This window comes from Paramormyrops kingsleyae, chromosome 21, assembly GCF_048594095.1.
Source record: "Paramormyrops kingsleyae isolate MSU_618 chromosome 21, PKINGS_0.4, whole genome shotgun sequence".
NCBI lineage: Eukaryota > Metazoa > Chordata > Actinopteri > Osteoglossiformes > Mormyridae > Paramormyrops > Paramormyrops kingsleyae.
Genome location: NC_132817.1, coordinates 18,774,224 through 18,796,134, shown reverse-complemented (window position 1 = coordinate 18,796,134; position 21,911 = coordinate 18,774,224). Strand labels below are relative to the sequence as shown.

Genomic DNA, 21,911 nt, shown 5'->3' with positions numbered 1-21,911 from the left:
GGGGTGTGATGTACTGGTTCCATGCACTAAACCACCAGGCCACCCCCAGTAAATAATCCATACCTTCATTTACAGTTATTTTATTTCGCGTTTTATTTTTCATTTCGTGTTTAATGTACCCTGCCTTTTACATTTGGATCCCACTTTGGTGCTTTCAACCGTTGAAGTGACGCATGGCCATGCATGCAACATGAGTGTTTACGTTTTTCTGGAGCCAGGGGGCAGGGAGAGAGGAGGCCGGGTGTAAATAGCCGGATAGATGACATGTGACTATGTCCCCCCCAATATCAAACTCCCTCCTACTTTATTGGTAGGACCAATTGATAAATTGTCTTTATCGTAAAGATGCTCTGTGGTTGGCTGCGGCCCCTGGCCAAATATCTAAAATTGTGGTCTAGTAAGACGATTACAGCATGGTGCCGTTCTGTCCGCAGATTTCATTTGGGTCCATCTGGAGGGGGACGATAGGTTGCTGATCCGTGATTATCCTACTGAAGGCGCTGGGGAGCATGAGATATTAGAGGCGAGACAGCGAATCCCAGGTCTCACTGCTACTCTCCCCGCACTGGCGTATTTTGGCTGGTCAAACACTAACCTTCCTCAAAGAAAGAAGGAATGAATCGACCGGCAGCATAGTTCCTGTTGCATGATGCGACAACTGACTATTGTTCCCGTTTTCGAAGTGACTAGTTTTGGTACACCCCACACACAAATTCACAAACGACGGCGCAGAGCTCATCATAATGAAGGCTTTGTCTGTGGGGAGCATCTCTATGAAATGAAAAAAAGGGGAAAATGCTAACATTCGGTAACTGAGACTTCCCGTAACTGTTTACAACAAGTCGGTTTGTCGTTTGCGAAGAACTGATGTGAGGAGCCTTTATTTTCCGCAGTGGATGTGTCTATATGGACAAATTCTCACTTATCCATTTAGGTCAGGCCGACTATAATGCAGGTTTGTGCTCAACAATGAGCTCAGCCCCCACACGTTTATTGAAAAAGGAGGCATTTATTAAGTCGTGCCTGAGCATCAAGCTAAAGATAGAACCAGGGAAACATGTTGAACAAACTGACTTTCAGCATGACACAGATGAAGCAATCACAGACACCAACCAGGGTTACTATGGTCCATGTTACCATATTTTGACTTTTAGAATGGGTTAATATTTTTCGTTTTCAGTACATTTATCTAATATTACATGAGTTATTCAATACTAAAAAAAAAAATAGGCTTTGTTTTAATAATTTTGCCCAACTGTAGGCTAATGTAAGTGTTCTAAGCATGTTTAACAGTTATTGGCTAGGCTGTGTCGTTAAGTGTACTGTGTCAAAATATGTTTTCGACTTGCGATAGGTTTGTTGGAACGTAACCACATCGTAACCTGGGGAGAGACTGTATGCTGAAGCCTGCTTTTCAGTGCTTCCCTGTTGATACGGTGAGGAGAACCGGATGCCATTGCTTTTGAAGCCCCATCTTTTGTATTCTTTCAAAAGCTGCCTGGATTAAAGTATAACCTAGTACAATATGACACTTAAGAAATGCTGCTTTCACTCGTTATGCGGCGATAATCGGGGCTAAGGATGGCGGCGTGCCGTGCATGTCATCCGCCATATGAGAACGCATAACAAAATATGAGGAAACAGAGAATAAAACAGGGGGGCTGACCAGCAAAAAGCTAAAAGCCTCGAAATACACTTGGATATGACAGATTCTGCACACCAATGGTATTTATTTGGCGTATTAAATAATTTATTAGAATAGTACTGCAGTTCTGTTTGTGTCCCACAGGATCACAGCAAAAACAACGATCAACATTCAATAAACCGTATAATATCATTGAGCCGACTTCAGCCATTTTTAATTCAGTCTTGGTAGTCAACACAACGTGCCAAGGTGTTGCCCCGCCCCGCCACCTTAGTGTAGAACACCCCCTCGCCGGATTAAAAAACTCGCCCCTCACAAAGAGCCATTAGGGAGGGTCCGGACCCGCAGGCGCTGAGGCCGTGAGGAGGAGGAAGCCTCTGCAAGCCGCCATCTGTCTGATGGTTGGAGTGCAGGAGCATCGATGCATCACACTGCTGCCACGCTGTGATTCTCCAGGACGAGGAGACAATCCGAGCAGGTCAAGGGGACGCATCCGGGCTCTCGCCCACCAGGAGCTGGGGAAGCAGCTCGTTTTAGACCATACCTTCATTCTGGTACTTCTGTGTATCGTATTTACTAGGGGACCAAAGGCGTGACCCCAGTGATGTCATCATTTTCCAGTTGGTTGACTTACCTGTCTGGTCTCTGTGTATCTATAGATGGTCTTGTAATGCAGTGCTAATTATAATGCAGTGGTCTTGTAATGGGTGTTGGCCACCCAGACTACAGACCCAAAGTCAGCTACAGGAAATGCAGCGTGACCTGCAGCCTGATGGAATGCATCGGCCACTCACTGTGGCTTTCTGTTTCAGTCACATTAGCAACGGTGATGGACCCGACCGGACACGGGCTAAGCAAAGACACTCTCCGCAACACTGGTTATGCTTCTTACACTCATTTTAACTGTCATTCATCAAGGGCTTGTTTACAAATATTTAAAGCTTTCATATTGCAACTAATAACAATCTGTTTTGATTTATTATCAGTGTCCATGTCATTATTTATACGATTTTATACTTCCTGCGTTCTTTTGCATGCTCAGTGACTTTCTCTGAATGACATCATGCTAGGTGCTGATTGGCTAACAGTGAGCAGGCCCCAGGATATCCAAAGAGGAAGTGATGGGGCTGATGCATACAGCTGTCGCAGAAACTATGAGTTACTTGTGCTATTTATGGGTGTAGTTTTAAAAAAACAAATCCCCTCTGACCTTCTGCTGTGACCATCTTTAAGATAACTCGACCGGTGAAAATAAAGCCAACAATCAGTGAGATATTAAAATACAGCTAACATAAACCTATCGCTGTTGGGGCTATTGGAATTATTAATCTTATTTTTTTGTGGATGTATATCTTATAATAAAAGATTTCAGATTTTTTTTCTACTCAGCAAGGCACAGCCTTCTGTAACTTGCAGGTGAACACCTCCGGGGGGGGGGGACTGCCCAGTGTTACGACAGGAGCAGCAGTCAGCGCACGTCCTCTCTGCCATCCGCGGCTCTGCGCCCTGTAGTCATCCGTCTAGCCCATGTGACTGGGGCTCTCGGCTCAGAGCGAGCTGATTGGTCGGCTCCGCTCTTTGCTCGAAGGGGCCGCGCCTAGCGGCCCGTAGCAGATTGGCCCCCTGTCCAGTGTGAAGAGCGTTTGTTTGGTTGCGTCAGGCGTCTCTGCGAAGGCCAGGGACGCGTCACACGTTCCCGCCTGTGGCGGTAGGGATTTCCGTGTGATCTGGTGTAGCTTCCTACAGCAGAAGGAATGATGGCACTGGCTGCAGCTTGACGGTATTCTGATCAGCCAGATGGTACAAAACAAATCCTGCTTTACATCATAAGTACATTAAAACAACCCCCCCAAACAGTATTACTCCATAAGATTAAATTTTTATGTCATGCTCTGTACCTGAGAGACAACTGGGCCCACCTTGAGCTGAGACATTTTGTACATAGACTTCTATTTTACGTGTCTGTCACGGAATTGTGGCCTTTCTGTTTCTGCGTAAAAGCCAGGATTAAGCGCTATGAATCACTGAAGACTTTTACATTCAGGTTCATTTTAAGTAGCGGAGGGTTTTGTCCGAAGCGACGCGACATTCATGCTGTCGAGGAGTCGACCTGCCACAAGTGCAGTTATAGGCTGAGCTTCCAATGAACGCGCAGGTACGAGTGTGAGCAGGATGGGAGCAGGAGATACACAAGAACTTCTAACAAGGCAAGAACCGAATAAAAAACTATTCACATCAGGAGAATGTGCAACGATAAGTGCATTCAGGGAACATGGAGCAGCGTAACTGGCATTGTTAGCGTTATGAGCCTTGTTATGTAATTCAAGGCCTTTAGTCTGCCTTTCGGTGTTGCGGCAGAATGTTCATTCGTGCTTCTTGCCTTAATGTAAATTTCCTTTGTAGTGACTTGGTCATTTGAATCCTGCCCGAGTTTATTCACGGGCAGATGCTAATGCTGAGGTCTGGGGTTAGCTGAGCTTGAATGTGCAAAATGACACGACTGTGACCACTGGGCCGGTGCGTTCGTGGGCTACAATTAAGCAGAACGCGAATTTGGCTGATGTAAAAAGAATGTCATTTTTCTGGGGATGATGCAATGCGTTGTAATGAATATAATTTGTGCCATTGAGAAAGACAGGATTGGGCAGGCGGCGATTTCGAAGCTAATGTATATGGTGACGGCTTGCTAGCTTGATCTGTATGTTGTCCCCTGCGGGTTCAATGTAAAATTGGTATCATGCAGCGATGAGGCTTTAAAAACCTAAAAAAAGCTCCCCTGAATGACCTTTCCTTTAATAATTGAGTTTTTCGTGATTAATTTCCCTGTTTGCTTATGATTCGTTCCCAGAGCTCATGAGCTGCCATGAGAGTTGATTGGCTCCTGAGCCTGATCCCGAACATCTGTCTGTGCTTAACTGTGGGCTGAAATAAGAGAATGTGTTCGCGTGTCTGGGTGGAAATTTGTAAGACACCCGAAAGAAATTAGCTCCTATAGCTCAACAAGTAGAGCGTTGTGCTAACAAAAGCAAAGGTTGTGGGTTCAAATCCATGAAAACACCTGTATATTAGTAACCGTATCTCTACTCTGAGTCACATTGGATAAAAGTGTCAGGTAAATATATGTCAGAGTGATGCATATAATGAAATGACCTTTAACTGGAATTAAATAAAAATTCCAAAATTATATGAAAAGAAATGAAAACACAGTTCTTCACTTGGACCAACATTAATATTTTTTCTTCAGTAGATATGTATGTAGGTGTTTAAATTTGTATTATGCCCTGATATACACTAATCAGCTAAAACATTAATAACAACTTCCTAATATTGTGTAGGTCCCCGTCATGCCATCAAAATAGCTCTGACCTGTTGAGGTATGGACTACACAAAACCTCTGAAGGTCTCCGGTGGTATCTGCCTCCCAAGACGTTAGCAGCAGAACCTTTGAGTTCTGAACGTTGCTTGGTGGGCCCTCCATGCATCGTACGTGTTTGTCCAGCACATCCCACAGATGCTTCGATCAGATTGAGATCTGGGGAATCTGGAGGCCAAGTCAACACCTTGAACTCTTTGTCATGTTCCTCAAACCATCCCTGAACAATTTTTGCAGTGTGGCAGGGTGCATTATCATACTGAAAGAGGCCACTGCCATCGGGGAATACCACTGCCATCGAGGAATACCACTGCCATCGGGGAATACCACTGCCATCGGGGGATACCACTGCCATCGAGGAATACCACTGCCATCGGGGGATAACACTGCCATCGGGGGATAACACTGCCATCGGGGGATACCACTGCCATCGGGGGATATCACTGCCATCGAGGGATATCACTGCCATCGGGGGATACCACTGCCATCGGGGATACCACTGCCATCGGGGGATACCACTGCCATCGGGGGATACCACTGCCATCGGGGAATACCACTGCCATCGGGGGATACCACTGCCAAGAAGGGTGCACTTGGTCTGCAACAATGTTACGTAGGTGACCGGTGTCAAAGTAGCATCCATATGAATGCCAGGTTTCCCAGCAGAATATTGCCCAGACCATCACACTGCCTCTGCCGGCTTCCCCATAGTGCATCCTGGTTCCATCTCTTCCCCAGGTAAACGACGCACATGCACCCAGCCGTCCACATGGTGTAACAGCGAACGTGACTCATCAGACCATACTCCCTTCATCCATTGCTCAGTGGTCCAGCTCTGAGGCTCACATACCCATTTTGGCGCTTTTGTAAGTGGACAGGGGTCAGCATGGGCCCTCAGTCCAGTCTGCGGCTACACAGCCCATTGTTCATTGTGTGATCTGACACCTTTGCACCTTCCAGAATGAACATCGTCAGCAATCCCCGTGCCACAGTAGCTCTCCTGTGGGATCAGACCAGACGGGCTGGCTTTCACTCCCCACATACATCAGTGAGCCTTGGGCACCCATGACCCCACGCCGGTTCACCGGTTGTCCTTCCTTGGACCACTTTTGGTCAGTATTGACCACTGTATGCCGGGAACACCTCACAAGACCTGCCACTTTGGAGATACTCTGACCCAGTTGTCTAGCCATCAGAATTTGTCCCTTGTCATTCACATCCTTACTGTAGCCCAGTGACAGGTGCCATTGTAATGAGACAATCAATGTTATTCACTTCACCTCTCAGTGGTTTTAATGTTACGGATGATCGGTGCACATTTACTTTCTAACTGGCGAACCCCAGCCACTTAGTAAAAAGGGCTCCGTGAATTTCCTTTAACTGGCTTAGATTTGAAGGTAACTCTACTGTTTGTGTGGGTGAAGGGACACACTGTAAAATGGGAAGCAAGGACACCACAACTGTGAACAATAATCAGCCAATTCAGGAACCGTAGCGACGCACGTGTGACGAAGACAGGAAACAATGGTGCCACTGGACAGAATATATTATTCAACGCACTGGCAAGTCAGAAAGTCAAGTACATTACGATAGAGAGCAACCTCAAGGCAAAACTTAATTTCTAATTTCACAACTTTTGTGTTTTTTTTTATGTACCAAGCTTTTACATTTCGTTGCATCAAAGGAAATTCAAGTAAAAAAAAATGAAGATTTGTGATTTTAATAACTAATAAAAATGGTATGACACTTGACTGCATTAACCAAGAAAAATACATCTTTCTTTTTCATAAAAATAGTTCATTATTCAACTGTGGGTCCTTCGTACATGCTACTCATCCAATACAGGGTTGAAGTTATTATTTAACTTAATAAATATTTTATTGTTTAGCCAGTTATCTGGAATATATATATATTTTTTTTTCTTTCTTCAAACATTTATTAGTGTGATATGTTTTCTGCCACATAATGACAGCAATGCATGTCATGCAAGCCACTAGTATATTTCTTTTTCTTTAGGATTGTCTTTAAAAAGGGATCCCTGCTAGTGTGCCAGTCAAAGAAGGGTGCCCCCTACTGGGGATAACCATGTAGCGCTCCATTATGTGTGGGAGACGGCTGGGTTTGTCTCCCTTTAGAAGGCCTCTGCATACTGCATAGGGACGGCCGTTGACTGGGCACGCATGCAGGGCTGTGGGCGGCATCGAGCAAACAGCTCTCACTGTCCTCCAGGAATCTGCACTGCTTGATGTAGCCTGTAGGAAAGAAGCCATAAGCTGCCAGCATAAAGCTGGAGGAGCTGTGTGCTTATACTCACCTCTCTGCATATGGCATAATTAGCCAGTTCAGAGACAGTGTTGCGGAGACAACCAGGCCATTATTACAGTGGCTAAATTCATGATTTCAGACAGATTCTCTGGCATGTGACTTCACTTAACATCGAATATGTTAACTCATGCCGACATGAATTATGGCCATTTTGTGTAGTGGAATAATTATCCATGTTGTTCACGCCATTGAATAAAGGGCCATTTTATTCAAATTTTATTGTTAGATTGAATAATTTCCTTATTAGTTGACAAAGCATGTTAACAGAAGATGTAATAATTTAAGTGTACACTATATTATCATGTACGCCATATGCTTAATTTTGTACTGATAAATAAAGTCTGAGGATACTACTGAGACAAACACCCATGTCCCTTACAACAATAAGTGCTTAGATGATGGATGGATATTACAGAGAAATAAACAAACGCAAAGATGCAAGGATACAAGGATACAACAAATAATGTTTTAAATTATTCCAATAGGTCATGTGGTTCTTGGGGGCGTGGCCTGTAGTGAATTCAGATACGGTAAAGACCTGTCTTACATTTTAATTCTACACTAAATGGGAACTACAGCTATTGGGAGTGAGATATGCATACATAAAACATGACCTTCTTTAAATATCCTTCAGTAGCTGGGCTGCTGTGTAATCTGGGCCACTGTATTTTTCTGCCTATAAGTGCTGTATAAGGGAAGTTTATTTATGACGTGGTATACCCTACATGCACTGACACGAAACACAAGATGCATTTTCTTAAGATGATGCCTCAAATAGGACTGTTTTTTTTCCAACTGAAGATGTCTTTTCTCCACAAGAATGACAATAGCAAAGAAAACAACAGCAAAATGCTTAATGTTTCAAATACATTCGTTCCCTATCAGGTGAGTAAACGGATTTTTAAGAAGGTCATTAACTTGAATAGCACTTGTGCAGCATACATCTTAAATCTTAAACGACTGCTGCTGTTTGTCACATAAAGAATTAAAAATGACTGGTCGTTCCATAAATTGCCTTTTACAGCTTCACATTTCCCTTTGACATGAAAAATAAAACATTCTCTTGATGGAGATTTCATTCGTGCCGTTGTAATACTGAACAGCCTGACCTCTATACTCCATTTGAAGTGTTGATTTTCATTTCCTGATATTAATCCCTCCATAAAATTAATCTCAAAAGTAAAACGTTGACTGTATTTTCACTTCCAAAAAGGACAAGTTCATAAAACTATTCAGTGTGCTAAAAACTGTAACTCCACTACTGCTGTACTTTTCATTGCTCCCTGTTATTTGGGGGTTTGGGGGTTCTATTACAATCTTTAATTTAAAATTTGTCTATACAATATGCTATTTTGGCTAAGGATTTGATTTGTATTTGCATTTGAAGTATGTTGCTACGACAGGTGAGTTCTGGTCAGATCAGGCATATCTGCTTAAATATTCTTTGTCATTGAAATGACAGAGAATAATCAATAATGCAATTGTCCATCCATCCATCCATCCATCAGAATCTGTTCTGGTTAGTAACAATCTGTTTGAAGATTTAACACTGTATGTAGCATCTTTGCAAATACTCTGATATTTTGTATGTTTATTTTACTTTTAACTTTATTTTGTATTTATTAATGCACCTTGGGGTTGTCATAAAAGTTATTTTGTTGTGTTACACAATGACAATAAAGTGCTTGAATACTTGAATCAATCTGTCCGTCCATCCATCCATCCATCCATCCAATCTTCCACCTGCTTATCCAGAGCAGGGAACTGGGAACTGGGAAGGCCTGAAGCCTGTACCAGGCAGCATGGGCCACAAAGCTGGGGACACCTTGGATGGGCTGCCAGTCCATCACAGGGCTCATACACACACAGTGACCAATTGAAACGTCTATTAGCCGGACCGCATGTCTTAAAATTGCTGGAAGAAACTAGAGAACACAGAGAAAACCCAAATGACACGGAGAGAACATGCAAACTTTGCACACACAATAAAAGTGGCATTCAAACCCCCAACCCTAGACCTGTAAGGCAACAGCTTATTGCACTAAAATCTGCAATTTACTAAATTCAGAAATGGTTCAAGCTTAAAAAAGTATTTAAAAAGCAATAATCACACAATAATGATTTTTACTTTAAGTTTCAAATAAGCCTCTATGGTATTTCTTAATTTTTATTACAGTCCTTACCGAAATTGCCGCAGTGATAAATATTGACCGTAACCTTCAGTAATACAGCGTGGGAACATTATCTTATATTGAAACGTCGATACTTTGAATTGTTATTTCCTACTTCCGTGTAATACAAAAGAAAGCCAAACAAATGAAAATTCAGATCTAAGATATGAATTCTGTTTTTAAAATTATTTGTGAAATACCTGTTAGATTTGGATTCTATATTAGCTACATCATCCCATATTTAAAGTTCGCTGTAAAATGATTACAGACATTGGTGACTGGTAAGAGAAGGCATCAAAATTGACATAATGAAAAACACGTTATAAATAACTTCTTAAACAGATATTATTTAGGTTTTAAAGCCATTAAATAAAACAGGATATTTAATCTGTCTAAAATATATTGCTTAATCCATTGAATTGAACCTGGCCTCTCAGCACCAATAATTTAATCTTTTGCATTTGCCATCGAAGCAAAGCTTATTCTGTCTTCAATCTACAATTGGATGTCACTTTATTATATATTTAAACTATTAAATTGAGTAATGCACATTGGATAACCTGCTGGATTTTTATTCACGTTACTATTGTGTCTTTATTTGGCATTAACGTTCGAATAATAATAATTAAAATTCCAGTTTTTGTAATGCCAGCCGATCGTAAACAATTGTTTGCCTTTGTGTGCTTTTCACCGGCACGCCGACAACCACTTGAGTTCCCCGAGCCCTGATCGCCGCGCTACGCCGAGTGGCACGCCGCTCCCTCCTAGCTCCTTTAAGGAGCTCCAAGTCTCACCTTTCCCCGCCCTTTGATCAAAGGTAGCTCGCCGTCGGTTCCCACTCCTGATTGGACGGCCGGGGACAGGGACCGCGGTCACGTGACAGTGTTTCCCGTCCTAGGTCGCCATTTTGGTGGAAAGTTTGGAATTTCTGATACACTGGTAGAGGGGGAGGAAAAAAAAAGAATAGAGAGGGAACGAAGTTTGACTTAAAGAAAAATAAGCAATTAGTGAGGGAAGCGGAGTGAGTGATAGGGGCGCGTAGAAGTGGAGGAATAAGCTGCGGAGGACACACGTTGAACTTTTACATATGTCACTCTAAGACGGGATTTGTTATTTTTCAGGTTCTTTTGGTCAGGTCGCTTTCTACTTGTGCCACCTTTGCCACCACCGATTCTGTTAGCAGCATTTTCCCATATTTAAATTATGCATGACTCAGTCCTCCTTCGGAGTGGCTGAATACTAAATAATATACTTAGGTGGTAAGCCTTTGCATGATTTTTTTTCTACCTTTCTTTTTTATTTTTATTTTTAATAAAGTTCTGCAGTCATTCAGATCCGTTCGTCGTTGAAAGTCCAGGAGTAACCGTGCGTCCGCTGTCCGGTTCCTGAACCGCGGCCACCGCGGGAGGCGGTTCTCTCCGGCGGCACCGGGGATATAGTCGCCGGAACGCGGATTGGCGCTCCTTCGGGTCAGAGTAAGAGCGGTTTTGGCTTGTCGGCTGGAGGAAGAGAGGGAGGGGGAAAGAGAGAGAGAGAGATAGCCGACGTCGGTTCGCCCAGCCGAACCGAGCCGAGCGAAAGTGTCCCGTCGTCACCAAGGGAAGAGTTTTGCCCTGTGCGAGAACATTTCAACAGGCTAGCGAGCGAGCGCAGCCTTACTAGCTAGTCCGCTAGCTGGCTAGCCTAAACATGCCGGTGCGCAAGAGAGGTGAGTGTCCCCCCCCAACTTGTGTCTAACTATCCGCCGCCGCCTTGCAGCGAGTGACTTTTCCTAACAAATGTGCCGCCGATTAACTCGCCTCTGTGTATGGGGTGGAGGAGGAATAAAAACATGAATACTGGTTAATTAATAAGAGTACGGGGGGGCGGGGGGGGGGGGTCATGTGTCAGCGCCAGGGATGGCGGGGAGGCGTGAAATCAAGTTTTGGAGCGGCTGGGAAGGGAGCATCCTTAAACGGCGGGGTGTGAGCGTTAACGGCGCGCGGAAACGGTGCTGGCGCGTGAGCGCAGGTCGTGTGTTATAAGGGGAAAGGCTGCAGGGGATGCGCGCGCTGGCAGTAAACACTGCCGTGGTCTTGACGCCTCGCAGATGCAGAACGGGCGCTGGTGCTCCTGGAGGAGTACCGCAGGAAGCTCAGTCAGACCGAGGACCGGCAGCTCCGGCACTCCGTCGACAGGGTCATCGACATCTTCCAGAGCAACCTCTTCCAGGCTCTAATAGGTAAAGTTTTTGCTTCCACTTTCTTCTGGTTTTGGGGCGGGGTTACCCTTCATAGTTGATCATTTTGGCTCTTTTTTACGTTGGTGGTGTCTCCGTCCCTTTAAATGGTCCCCTGCTTGTTCTTTTCAGCACTTATGGACCTTGACTTGTTACATAATACTTTGTGGTTAAAGATATTTGAGAATTGCAATGCACATTTGTCTCTGGTTCTTTCCTTGGGCTACGGTCTGCTTAAGGTAGTATAATGAACAATAAATTATGCAAATTCTTTGAAAAAATAATAAAAATGTGTAACCCTGTTCAAGTTTTTTTGGTGGGATGCCCTTTGACTACACTGTGTGTCAGCCTGTTGGTTTACAATACGGGCCACATAGGAATGTGAGGATCTCTGCTGGTCCTTTTTGACTTTGAATTCACTGCCTTGCATTTACGGACCATAACAACCACCCCAATAAAGGGAGGATTCCTCTTGGAGAGTTGTCTGATGAAAATTTTGGCCAGTTTGATATTTCCTGGGAGAATTTACCCCCCACCTCCCACCCAAGTACTCTGTAAATTCATCCAGAACAGATTATCTAATACAGTTTGAACCACATTCAGATGTGTAAAATGTAGACATCAGATATGAAATTGTAGAGGTGGTGTGTTTCCTTCCTGTGTGTAGTGTTTCTTGACCAATAAAGAATATGGCAGCTGTGGGTAATTCACTCTCATTGATTCCTACTCCCTCTAAGCACCTGAAAGTTGTTCCAATTCTATGGAATATCTAGGAGTTCCGGGCTGGCACTGTTCGCAGAATTACTTGTTTGTCCTGAGTATTGTAAGCTGTCTCTCACTAACACATGCCTCCATATTGACACATTGCAAAAGGGAACCTGAAACCTCCTTAATGTGGAATCACTTGTTTCTGTTATTGTCTGTTCTCTTCTGTTTCAGTCCTATCGTGTTTGTAGCTGATTCAGTGGAACATACAATTGTCAGATGGAGACAACAGCTTTCTGGCAAACAGACCATGCCGAACTAAATGGGATTCATGGCTGTCCAGTAACAAATTTCTGCTTTGTCAAAGCAAAACTACTTCTAATCACCCTCTTTTTGTTTGAACTGCTCTAATTTTACTGTATAGTGCATTTGGCGTGAGAAATGTTGTTACAGACAAAAATTAGTCTTATTTTTAATAATAACGGTAATAACAGTGGTAAAAACTGAAGTAGCCGGTGTATAAATGTGTGTGTGGTAAACATCCCTGTGATTGTTTACTCTTACGGTTACAGTTTAATGATTGAGAGGTATACCACAGTAATATGAGAACATTTGTTAATAGTTGTCTTGTAATTGTTGGTTTTGTGTATGTCCCTGTCAAAGTGTTAACTAAAATCAGGTCATGCTATTTTAATTGAAATGGGAATTTGTTCTTCTTCCAGATATAGTTGCAGTGATTATTATGAGAACCAAAGTACACAGGGGTGTCCGAATCATTGAACAGGATTCTGCCTGGCTTTACTCATGTTCATCGTTTGTCTTTTGGTAGCTTGAAGCTGTAAATTTAATCCTTTCACTTTACAGTGCTGCTCGAAATGGTGGCAGGTGTACCTGGGTCACTTCTTGCCCTCTAACAAGTATATGTTTCCAGGCTGAATGCCAAGTGTTTTAAACACAGCTTTTCTCAAAGCATTTTATTGACTTGATGTGGCAGAAAGTGGTCCCCCCCCCGCCCAGCATAACCGCTGATTGAAATCTGAACCAGTTACCTCTCTCCTACTCCGTGTTCAGATCGATATATCATTGTGGAAGTGTCTCTTTAAACTGTTTACACAAAGCACACTGGTGCTGTGTCTCTTTGTCAGGCAGTATATTTGTTTTGTCATACGACTCTGGAAGTATTTTCATGTAAAGAACTTGATTGAATAAGGTGAAATAGGGAACGTTGCTGAACATTACAGAAAGATTTGCATTTTAACAGAGCTTTGTGATGTGTGACATTGTTCTTGTAAATAAAGGAACAAGTTGAGTGAGATTTTAAGTACACCAGTTAAGTTGCTTGAATGGAATGTGGTAATTGAACTAAAGTAAGAGGAATTTGTAAAACATTTTTAGTAGGGCTGGGTAATATCATATCAATATTATATCGCACATGTGCAGTTTTCTCCAGATGACGGGTGAAACTTGGCCAGATGCCATCTTTTCATTACTGTATGAATGTTTATTTACGGTCACAATTTCTTAAGCAGATTAGTAGCACATCCAAAATATTTATGAGGCATTTTATGATGCCCAAAAGTTAATAATCAGAATAAATTCGGCATCCTTATGTTTTATAACTGTGTCAGACTTTAAACTGTAAAAGTACCCCACACCACCAATATCTCTTTACCTTGTTTATCCACAAGATCTCGTCTTTTAAAAGATATCGTGGCTGTTGAGCTGTTCCTTTCTTCACCGCCATAGTATACCAAAACAGTATTATGTGGTGTGCTTCATTACAGTGCATATCGCACTGTAGTGTACCAAATCATAGTATACCAGAACAGTAATATGTGGTGTGCTCTACAAACGAAATTTAATAGATATAAAAATATGCACGTTTATACAGATTACTAACTTTTGGGTGTCACAAGACGCATCTCATTAATATTTTAGATGCACTACTAATCTGCTTAACAAATTGTGGGTATAAATAAACGTAAGTATAGTACTGAAAAGCTGTCATCCGGCCAAATGTTTCGCCTGTCATCTGAAGTCCTGGTGATTATCGCACATGCACAATATAATATCGATGTGATAGCACCCGGCCCTAATTTTTAGTTGGGTAATTTTATAGACAGAAAAAGGACATGCCATGACTCTACAACTTGCATGCGAAATGTGACTCTGATTTATGCATTTTTCTATTTATAAGCAGCTCGAGCCATCAAAAGGAGACATGACCTTAGGAGGTGTTACTGTTGGTGTGCATCTGGCAGGCTGTTGAAATTACCCTGTTGTCTTGGGGATCTCTCTCACGACTAATGGCAGCCTGAACGATAGGAGTGGTGGTCTGTAGTAGATATCAGCTTCAGAGTCAATCTGAAGAGCGATGGCAGACAGTCTGGGTGTCGGTGGGCTCCTGTGGCTTAAAATGTACCTGCTAAACCTTCTGTTTGCAGGATGGTGTAACTAGATTGCTGTACACAAACTTCTGGTTAGACTTGGTTTGTTTTGGACACCAAGAGGACCGAAAAGACAGTTCGATGCGGTTAGAGGTGGTGGTGTCCGAATGGATGTGAGCGTGTGAGTTTCCCTCTGTACTCGGCATGGAGGGCACTGCAGTGATGATGATGGTGGGGGGGTGGTGGTGTTTTTCTGGTGTGAACTTCAGTCCACATGCTTCAGTTGGGAGCTGATTTATTGCAACGCAGTGAGACATTCTGCAGAATCTCATTTGCTGTGTGTTTGTCTCAGCTGACATAAGTATGCACTTCATTGTGTCGAGCACACACCCCCCCCACCCCCCCACCCCCCCATCGCTTGTTGGAATATGGCTCATGGAAAAAAAAATTTGGACTTGTCTGGCGGTTTTCAATCTCTGCAGCTCAAAGATATGTATGACGAGCAAGAAATGAAATATAATCCATCCGTTGACATGATTACTTGGTTATAAATCCCTCACTGGTGATTGAGTGACTTTTCCCTTCACCGTGGGGATGGCTGGTTGAATCTTTGTTTAGAATGAGAGGCGATGGCTGGCATCCAGCCTCAGGACGGCGATGTTGAGACCCACCGCTGCCTTCGCTGTTCTGTTCACCTCTTTCCACCCGAAGCCTCAGTGTTGCTCAGAACGGCTTGCAACTGGACGCTTCACAAGTGCTCGAGGTAGCAGACTTTCTGCATGAGGCTGCTGAGAGTTTACATTAGGTTTAGAATTCTCTTGAATAATTTCGGCACATTGCAGGCACACAATTATAAGACTGAAAAGAATGGTAACCAAAGAATTTACCCAGGGTTTGGCCTGTCCTTGAAGTTGGGGTCCAACCCCCTCTTTCTGATCATGTTTTCTCTGCTCCATTCTGAACATTTTCACAGAGGTAACGTGCTATGGATGTTTAGGAAGGATCCTTTCAGATGCTCCTGTTCTGATGTTGTTTAGCATTCCTGTCATTTTATATGCAGGTCTACCACTTCTGAGATGCTTGGGTTGAATTTATTGTGCATTAAAGCCTTGTTCAGGTGGGGGAATTTCAGGGGAAAAAAATTCTTCCTGGAAGAATTAATGTTTGAGGAGTTTTTGATTTCTCCAGCTCTTCGGCCCTTATTTAATGTCGTATCAAAAAGAGCCATTAGAAATAGACGTGTGGGTTTTTCCGCATCTTGGAAATTTTAGTTTTGCAATAGGATTTTAAAAAGGGCAGGACTTTAGCAGGTCACTTACAGTCCAGCATTTAATTTAATGACTTAGTCTATGCAGATCTGATTAAGAAGCAGAAAGACTTTGCGTGGTTTGGAAACACCAGAAAAGCCAGATTATAGTGATTCTGTGATCCATGGTTACTGTTGCCTTCCTTGATACACAAGGGAAATCCAGGCACAGTGGACTTTTTGTGGACTATTTGCAGTAGCCCAGTTCAGGGAGGGCCTCTCTTGCCTGCAGTTGTTGGGTCCCAGACCACACCAAAATAAAGGGAGGGTTCATTTTACCAGGGCTCACGGTTTACTGGCTCGGAGCTAGAGGGTCACATCATGTGGCCTTGATAGATTCTGATGCAACTGATGAGCAACTGATGTTGGTTATTGGGTTCTAGGGCTAATTGTCCACTTAAATATCTGCAAAGGATCATACTGTTTCCTAAGTTTTCATTGCCCTTTGAATCACCGTAATATTCCCCTTCCATAACTGGTACCCTTCCTCTTTCTCCTCCCCGCCTCCTCCTCATCTCTAAGCTTTTTGTTCAGGTTACGGTAAACGTAGCGTTGGATAAGCTACAGGTTCAGATTACGTCTCACTTGTGGGCTCCCTAATGCTCTTGATAGCTTTCATCTGGAAGTCGCATTATATGTGGGGCTAATACGGCTTCTTGCACCCTGCTCCACTTATTTCTTACAATGGCTCAGACTATATATAGTAATTCTCAGATGGTACGTGATGAAAATAGTACTTTGGAGCTCCCTAGAGAACAAGGTGATCTGAAATGTGCCTATTCCATGTGCGAAGGACACCCTTTCGCTTTGTTTACAAAGCTCAGTGTTTACCTGATGATTTCTGAGATGATGTCTATGAGTGTCCTGAGTCATTACTGAGTTATGATTAAAATTTTATTATATATCAATAAATACGAGTCGAAACATTGAAAACTGATGACTGATGCATTGCCGTTTGGCACTTTTTTCTTTTTTGCTTCCGTGCCTATTGCATGTTCATAGTTGCATGCTATGGTATCCAAACAGGGAAACAAGGTGATATTTTGTGTTTTTGTTATTAGGAGGGAAGACTGTCGTATGAAGGTGTTTATAAGCCCTGCTGTGCATTGCAGGCTATTTGTATTCTAATCTTGAGCCAAATGCCCACGTAGAACTTTTTTGGTACAGTTCTGATCTGTGTCCTGCAAGCAAGGTCCCTGTTGGGGCCTGGAGACGAGTCCGCCCGCTTAGATGTCGGTTTGGGTGTCGCATGCAGACTTAGACTGAGGCACTGCCGACGCGCAGATGTTAGCCCGCTTAGATGTCGGTTTGGGTGTCGCATGCAGACTTAGACTGAGGCACTGCCGACGCGCATATGTTAGCCCGCTTAGATGTCGGTTTGGGTGTCGCATGCAGACTTAGACTGAGGCACTGCCGACGCGCAGATGTTACCCCGCTTAGCAGGTGTCGCATGCAGACTTAGACTGAGGCACTGCCGACGCGCATATGTTAGCCCGCTTAGATGTCGGTTTGGGTGTCGCATGCAGACTTAGACTGAGGCACTGCCGACGCGCAGATGTTAGCCCGCTTAGCAGGTGTCGCATGCAGACTTAGACTGAGGCACTGCCGACGCGCAGATGTTAGCCCGCTTAGCAGGTGTCGCATGCAGACTTAGACTGAGGCACTGCCGACGCGCAGATGTTACCCCGCTTAGCAGGTGTCGCATTCCTGGACTCGGACGCTTGCTCTGTGCGGAACTGGCTCCTTTTTCGATTCTGTGATACTGTGACTGCTGCTTCCTATCCCCACAACATGTGGGCGCTTTCCTACGGTTTCGATAAGAAACGTGCATTAGGATTCGGCTGCTTGGGCGAGGTTCCCGAGAAGTGTGCCCTGTAAAATTCCCACTGATGTATCCCACTTTAAAAATGTCACGTCATTCCGCCGGTACCGTGACACTGACGTCTTTGAGGCGGCGCCTGTTGAATATCACAAAGCCTGTACACCGTACAAATCTTAAGAGAAATTCCAAGACCGTTGTTGTCATTGAGGTTTGTAGTTTTTGAGAGCTCTGTGGACATTAATGGTTTCATGCCCCATTTCACATTTCAGAGGGCGGAATGTTCCATTTGCTGAGGCCCGTTGGAGTGCCTTCGATCCGGTGTGAATGTAGGTTTCCAGTGCGGTTAGCTGGTTAATCCACCCATCGATACGGTCATGGATCAGCCTGTTTCCAGGGACAATCCAGTGAGGCTATAGCTTGTGAAGTATAGGGTAAGTGGCAGGGGATGATCAGACTCGGTGGCCTGATTAATTTCAGTTTTGCGAAAAGTAGGGTGTGGCTTTTCGTCAGGGCCAGTGGTAGCCGACAAAGATGCTGGTGTCTTTTGTAGAATTTAAAGGAAAGATGAGACTCACCTCTGGGACATTTGCTGTAGTTTGTCACCATGTGTGGGTGGGTCGCAGGGACGGCAGAAGCATTCATGTTCGCTGCCAACTGCGACCTTTGTACAGTCCTGCTTGCATCGCCGTTATGTTGCTGTCGTAACACCCATACGTCGTGTTTTCTTGGAATTGCCATTTGCGAGTGTTAAGAAATCGCAGTCAGTCTTGCTACAATGCGACTAATGCGCTCCTGAAAAATCTTGCATTCACTAAAATCTGGTACGAAAATACAGATATCCAATGGGGAAAAATAGGGCTTTGGAATGCAACTCCAAAACTTAGTAACGTATGCCTAACAAAATGAATTGTGTAATAAAAACAGTGATGCCAATAATGTAATTGTAAGCATTTAAAATAAGAAATTAATAAATTATATCTCAAAAAAATTGCATATTTTAATTAGTCTTTGCATATAATTAGTCTTATAAGACTCACAATTGCTTAATAACCGCTTTAACCAAATGTGCTGAACTCGCAAACTTGTCAATTGCTGAAAGTTGGGAGAAGTGAGCCGCATACAGGCATGCATGCAGGCATGCATGCAGGCATGCATGCAGGCATGCATGCAGGCATGCATGCAGCAGAAATACAACAGATTGCTGCATGCGGGGTGGCACTGAAGGCAACATGGCTACAGACAGTCTAGGAAAAGCAAATATACATGAATTAAAAAAGGTTGTTGTGTTTTTCATAATTTGTCAAATATTTTTGCATTTTTAGAATCTAAGATGTGTGGATGTACAAAAAAATATATTTTTTTATATCTGAGAACTGGTTAGACCGATTCACTGAAAAGAACCGGTTCAAAAGAACAATTTGTTCCCGATTCGGACATTACTACAATTAACTTGGATACCTGTTTTTGCATGCAGGTAGTGTTTCTTGTTAAGCTCTCGTAGTGCTTTTCTCTCCCACTGAAAATCGTGCAAACACAAATGTGATTATGTGTCGTTTTGGGCATGGGTACTAAATACATCAGTTGCATTAGAACAGATGCACGGTGTGATATCACGCGTTGTATCAGGACTGGACTGTGAGTCTGCTTTGGCTTAAAGGTGACTGTGTGGCTTAATGAAACAGTTTAAAGGGAGTGAAACTCAGCAGTAGGACTGGCCTAGTTCTGTGCTTATAGTTATGAGCTGCAGGATTGCCGTAAATTTGCTTTGTGTCAAACTAGATTATCCCTCGGGTGAGGAAAGGAAATTATAATAAATGGATAAGGTGATTCATTTTAATTTCTTTAATTGATACATTCCGTAAAGTGAATGATACATTTCATTAAAATCATTTAGTAATCAGGATTTATAGTTGCTTCTCTTAGCCATTGATTAATTTATTGTTATTGATATATACTTATTGTATGCGGAGTACCTGCTAGTTGGTTCTGTGGTGGTACTGACTTCAAACGGATTTGAAACTAGCAGCTCTTGACACAGGCTGGGGACAGAATAAGTTAGAGCCTAAACATTGTGTTCAGTGTCAGTATGTCTGCGGTCCTGCAACCTTCTCGCTTCTAATAAGAGCGCAGTATGACCCTTTGAGTCACGATGGTCGGTATGTCAAGTTCGTCTAAATGGCAGGGTGGCAGAGAGCACTGGCAGAGTGGCACACTGGCCCTGTTATGATTCATCATTTTCCATCTTCCGTGACCAGGCGCGCCCTACCGCAGGTCCCTGACTGTGTGCTTCATTAACAAGGGTGTTTCCCAGCCCTCACTAAATATACATGCACTGCTTTTGGCTAATTTCCCACCCAGACCACGAGTGGGTCCATGTGTCCATGACCCATGTTGGACCCCAAGAGTTATTTGGTTAAGCATAACTGTGCTAATCTGTTTATTGGATGTTAAATGCATTTGCCAGCAATATTTCGTTCTCACAATGGAGAAAATTAATTTTCGTCCCTTCGACCTTTTACTTGTAAGGTCCAACTTTAACTTTGAACTCTGGAGTAGCGTAAATCTTTGTTTACGTTAAATGTAAGTGGGACACTTCACAACAGGATCAGTTTGTCTCATGAACTATTTTTATCAGTAAACTTTCTCTGTACTGATGACTTCATGGGACAGAAAACTCATTTGACTTATTCGGCCGGCTATGGTTTGATGCAGTGTCCTCTAATACCAGCTCAGTGAGAGTTTCACCTTTTAGATTTTCTGTCCCTTGTTGGGGGAATAATGATCCTTTGCAAATCACATCTTCCTTTGATTATTGGAGATTTTTTACTGCTTGATATGTAAAGCTGTGTTTAAAGTTTAATTTGATTTTGAGATTTACTTCCGCTACTTGAGAAGCCATTGGCCCTTGTGCCCGGAGCTGACATACCATGCTGTGAATGACTAAATGTTTTTCAAAACCAGAATTGTGAGTGTTGTTTGGATGGAGAGCATATATTTTGCTGCTGCTCCAGGTAGCTGACAAGCATGGGATTGGAAGCTTTTGTGTCGAAGGGAGTTTTATTCTTCATGCCAGAACTACCTTTGGGGTATTATTCATCTACAGACCCTCACCGGGACCCCCGTTGTGCAGATGTGAACGTGGAGATACAGCTGGGGAGGCTGACTATAACAGCGTGAATAAGCACGACTATTAGTTTCCCCTGGTTTTATTTCTGTCTGATAACATACAGATGCTCTCAGGAGACTAAATTAGAAAAGGAATCACCTGATATGGCTCCAGTACAGATTGTTGCATAGAAAATCAGCCTAAGGATGTTTCGAAACATAGAGAAGTTCCATGTTTAAAAACAGAAATCTTCAGATGGCTCCAGGATAGTATTTTTTCGTCATATCTGAAGGAATAATGTGTGCAACTTTGCCCAGAGTTGTGGCTCAGGCTGAAAGCGAACTCGGATTTTATTGCCAGTCAATTTTAGTTAATTTTGAATTAAATATACAAAATAAAGTGGCCCTGGATTATTAGTTGTTAAAGCCTCTTGATTAAGCATTTTCTACTTCGCTGATAAGTGTGTCTGTAGTTCTGTGCAATTCTTCAATAAAAAATAGTGGTGGACTGTGGAAGTTTTGACCGATACTGATAGCCAATGTATTTTTGTGTGATATTACCGATATTGATTACCGACTGACCTCTAAGCTTCACACACCTGTAGTGAATCCGACGTCGGTGATGTTCCTTCTTAAGATCCCATGAATCTGTGTAGCAGCCACATCGTATAATTCAGCCAGTGAGACATCAGCGGAGTAGCATCGACCTGGGAGACTGTAGCGAGGTCCTAAGCGCCAAATCAGCCGACGAAATCCCTCGTCCTCCACTACGGAAAACGGCTGATCGTCAAATGCAATCATCTGCATTATTTAGTAGTTATCCCGATAGATTGTGCATCTCTTGAAGACCGGGT

The 21,911-nt window shown here is 43.2% G+C and overlaps 1 protein-coding gene across 16 annotated transcripts in view; it reads left to right on the top strand.

Annotated features, from left to right (window-relative positions):
- The first annotated feature begins 10,407 nt into the window (after positions 1 to 10,407).
- The window catches only part of LOC111858807 (discs large homolog 1-like protein), a 116,781-nt gene continuing 105,277 nt past the window's right edge, over positions 10,408 to 21,911 (top strand). For 10 of the 16 annotated variants that reach the window (XM_023840916.2, XM_023840915.2, XM_023840923.2 and 7 more), the window contains exons 1-2: positions 10,409 to 11,222; positions 11,604 to 11,735. In XM_023840916.2, the coding sequence (XP_023696684.1) occupies positions 11,204 to 11,222; positions 11,604 to 11,735 (151 nt within the window). In that variant the 5' untranslated portion in view covers positions 10,409 to 11,203. Of the gene's footprint in view, positions 11,223 to 11,603; positions 11,736 to 21,911 lie in introns of all 16 variants that reach the window. The other 6 variants (XM_023840910.2, XM_023840907.2, XM_023840906.2 and 3 more) reach the window with 2 other exon arrangements.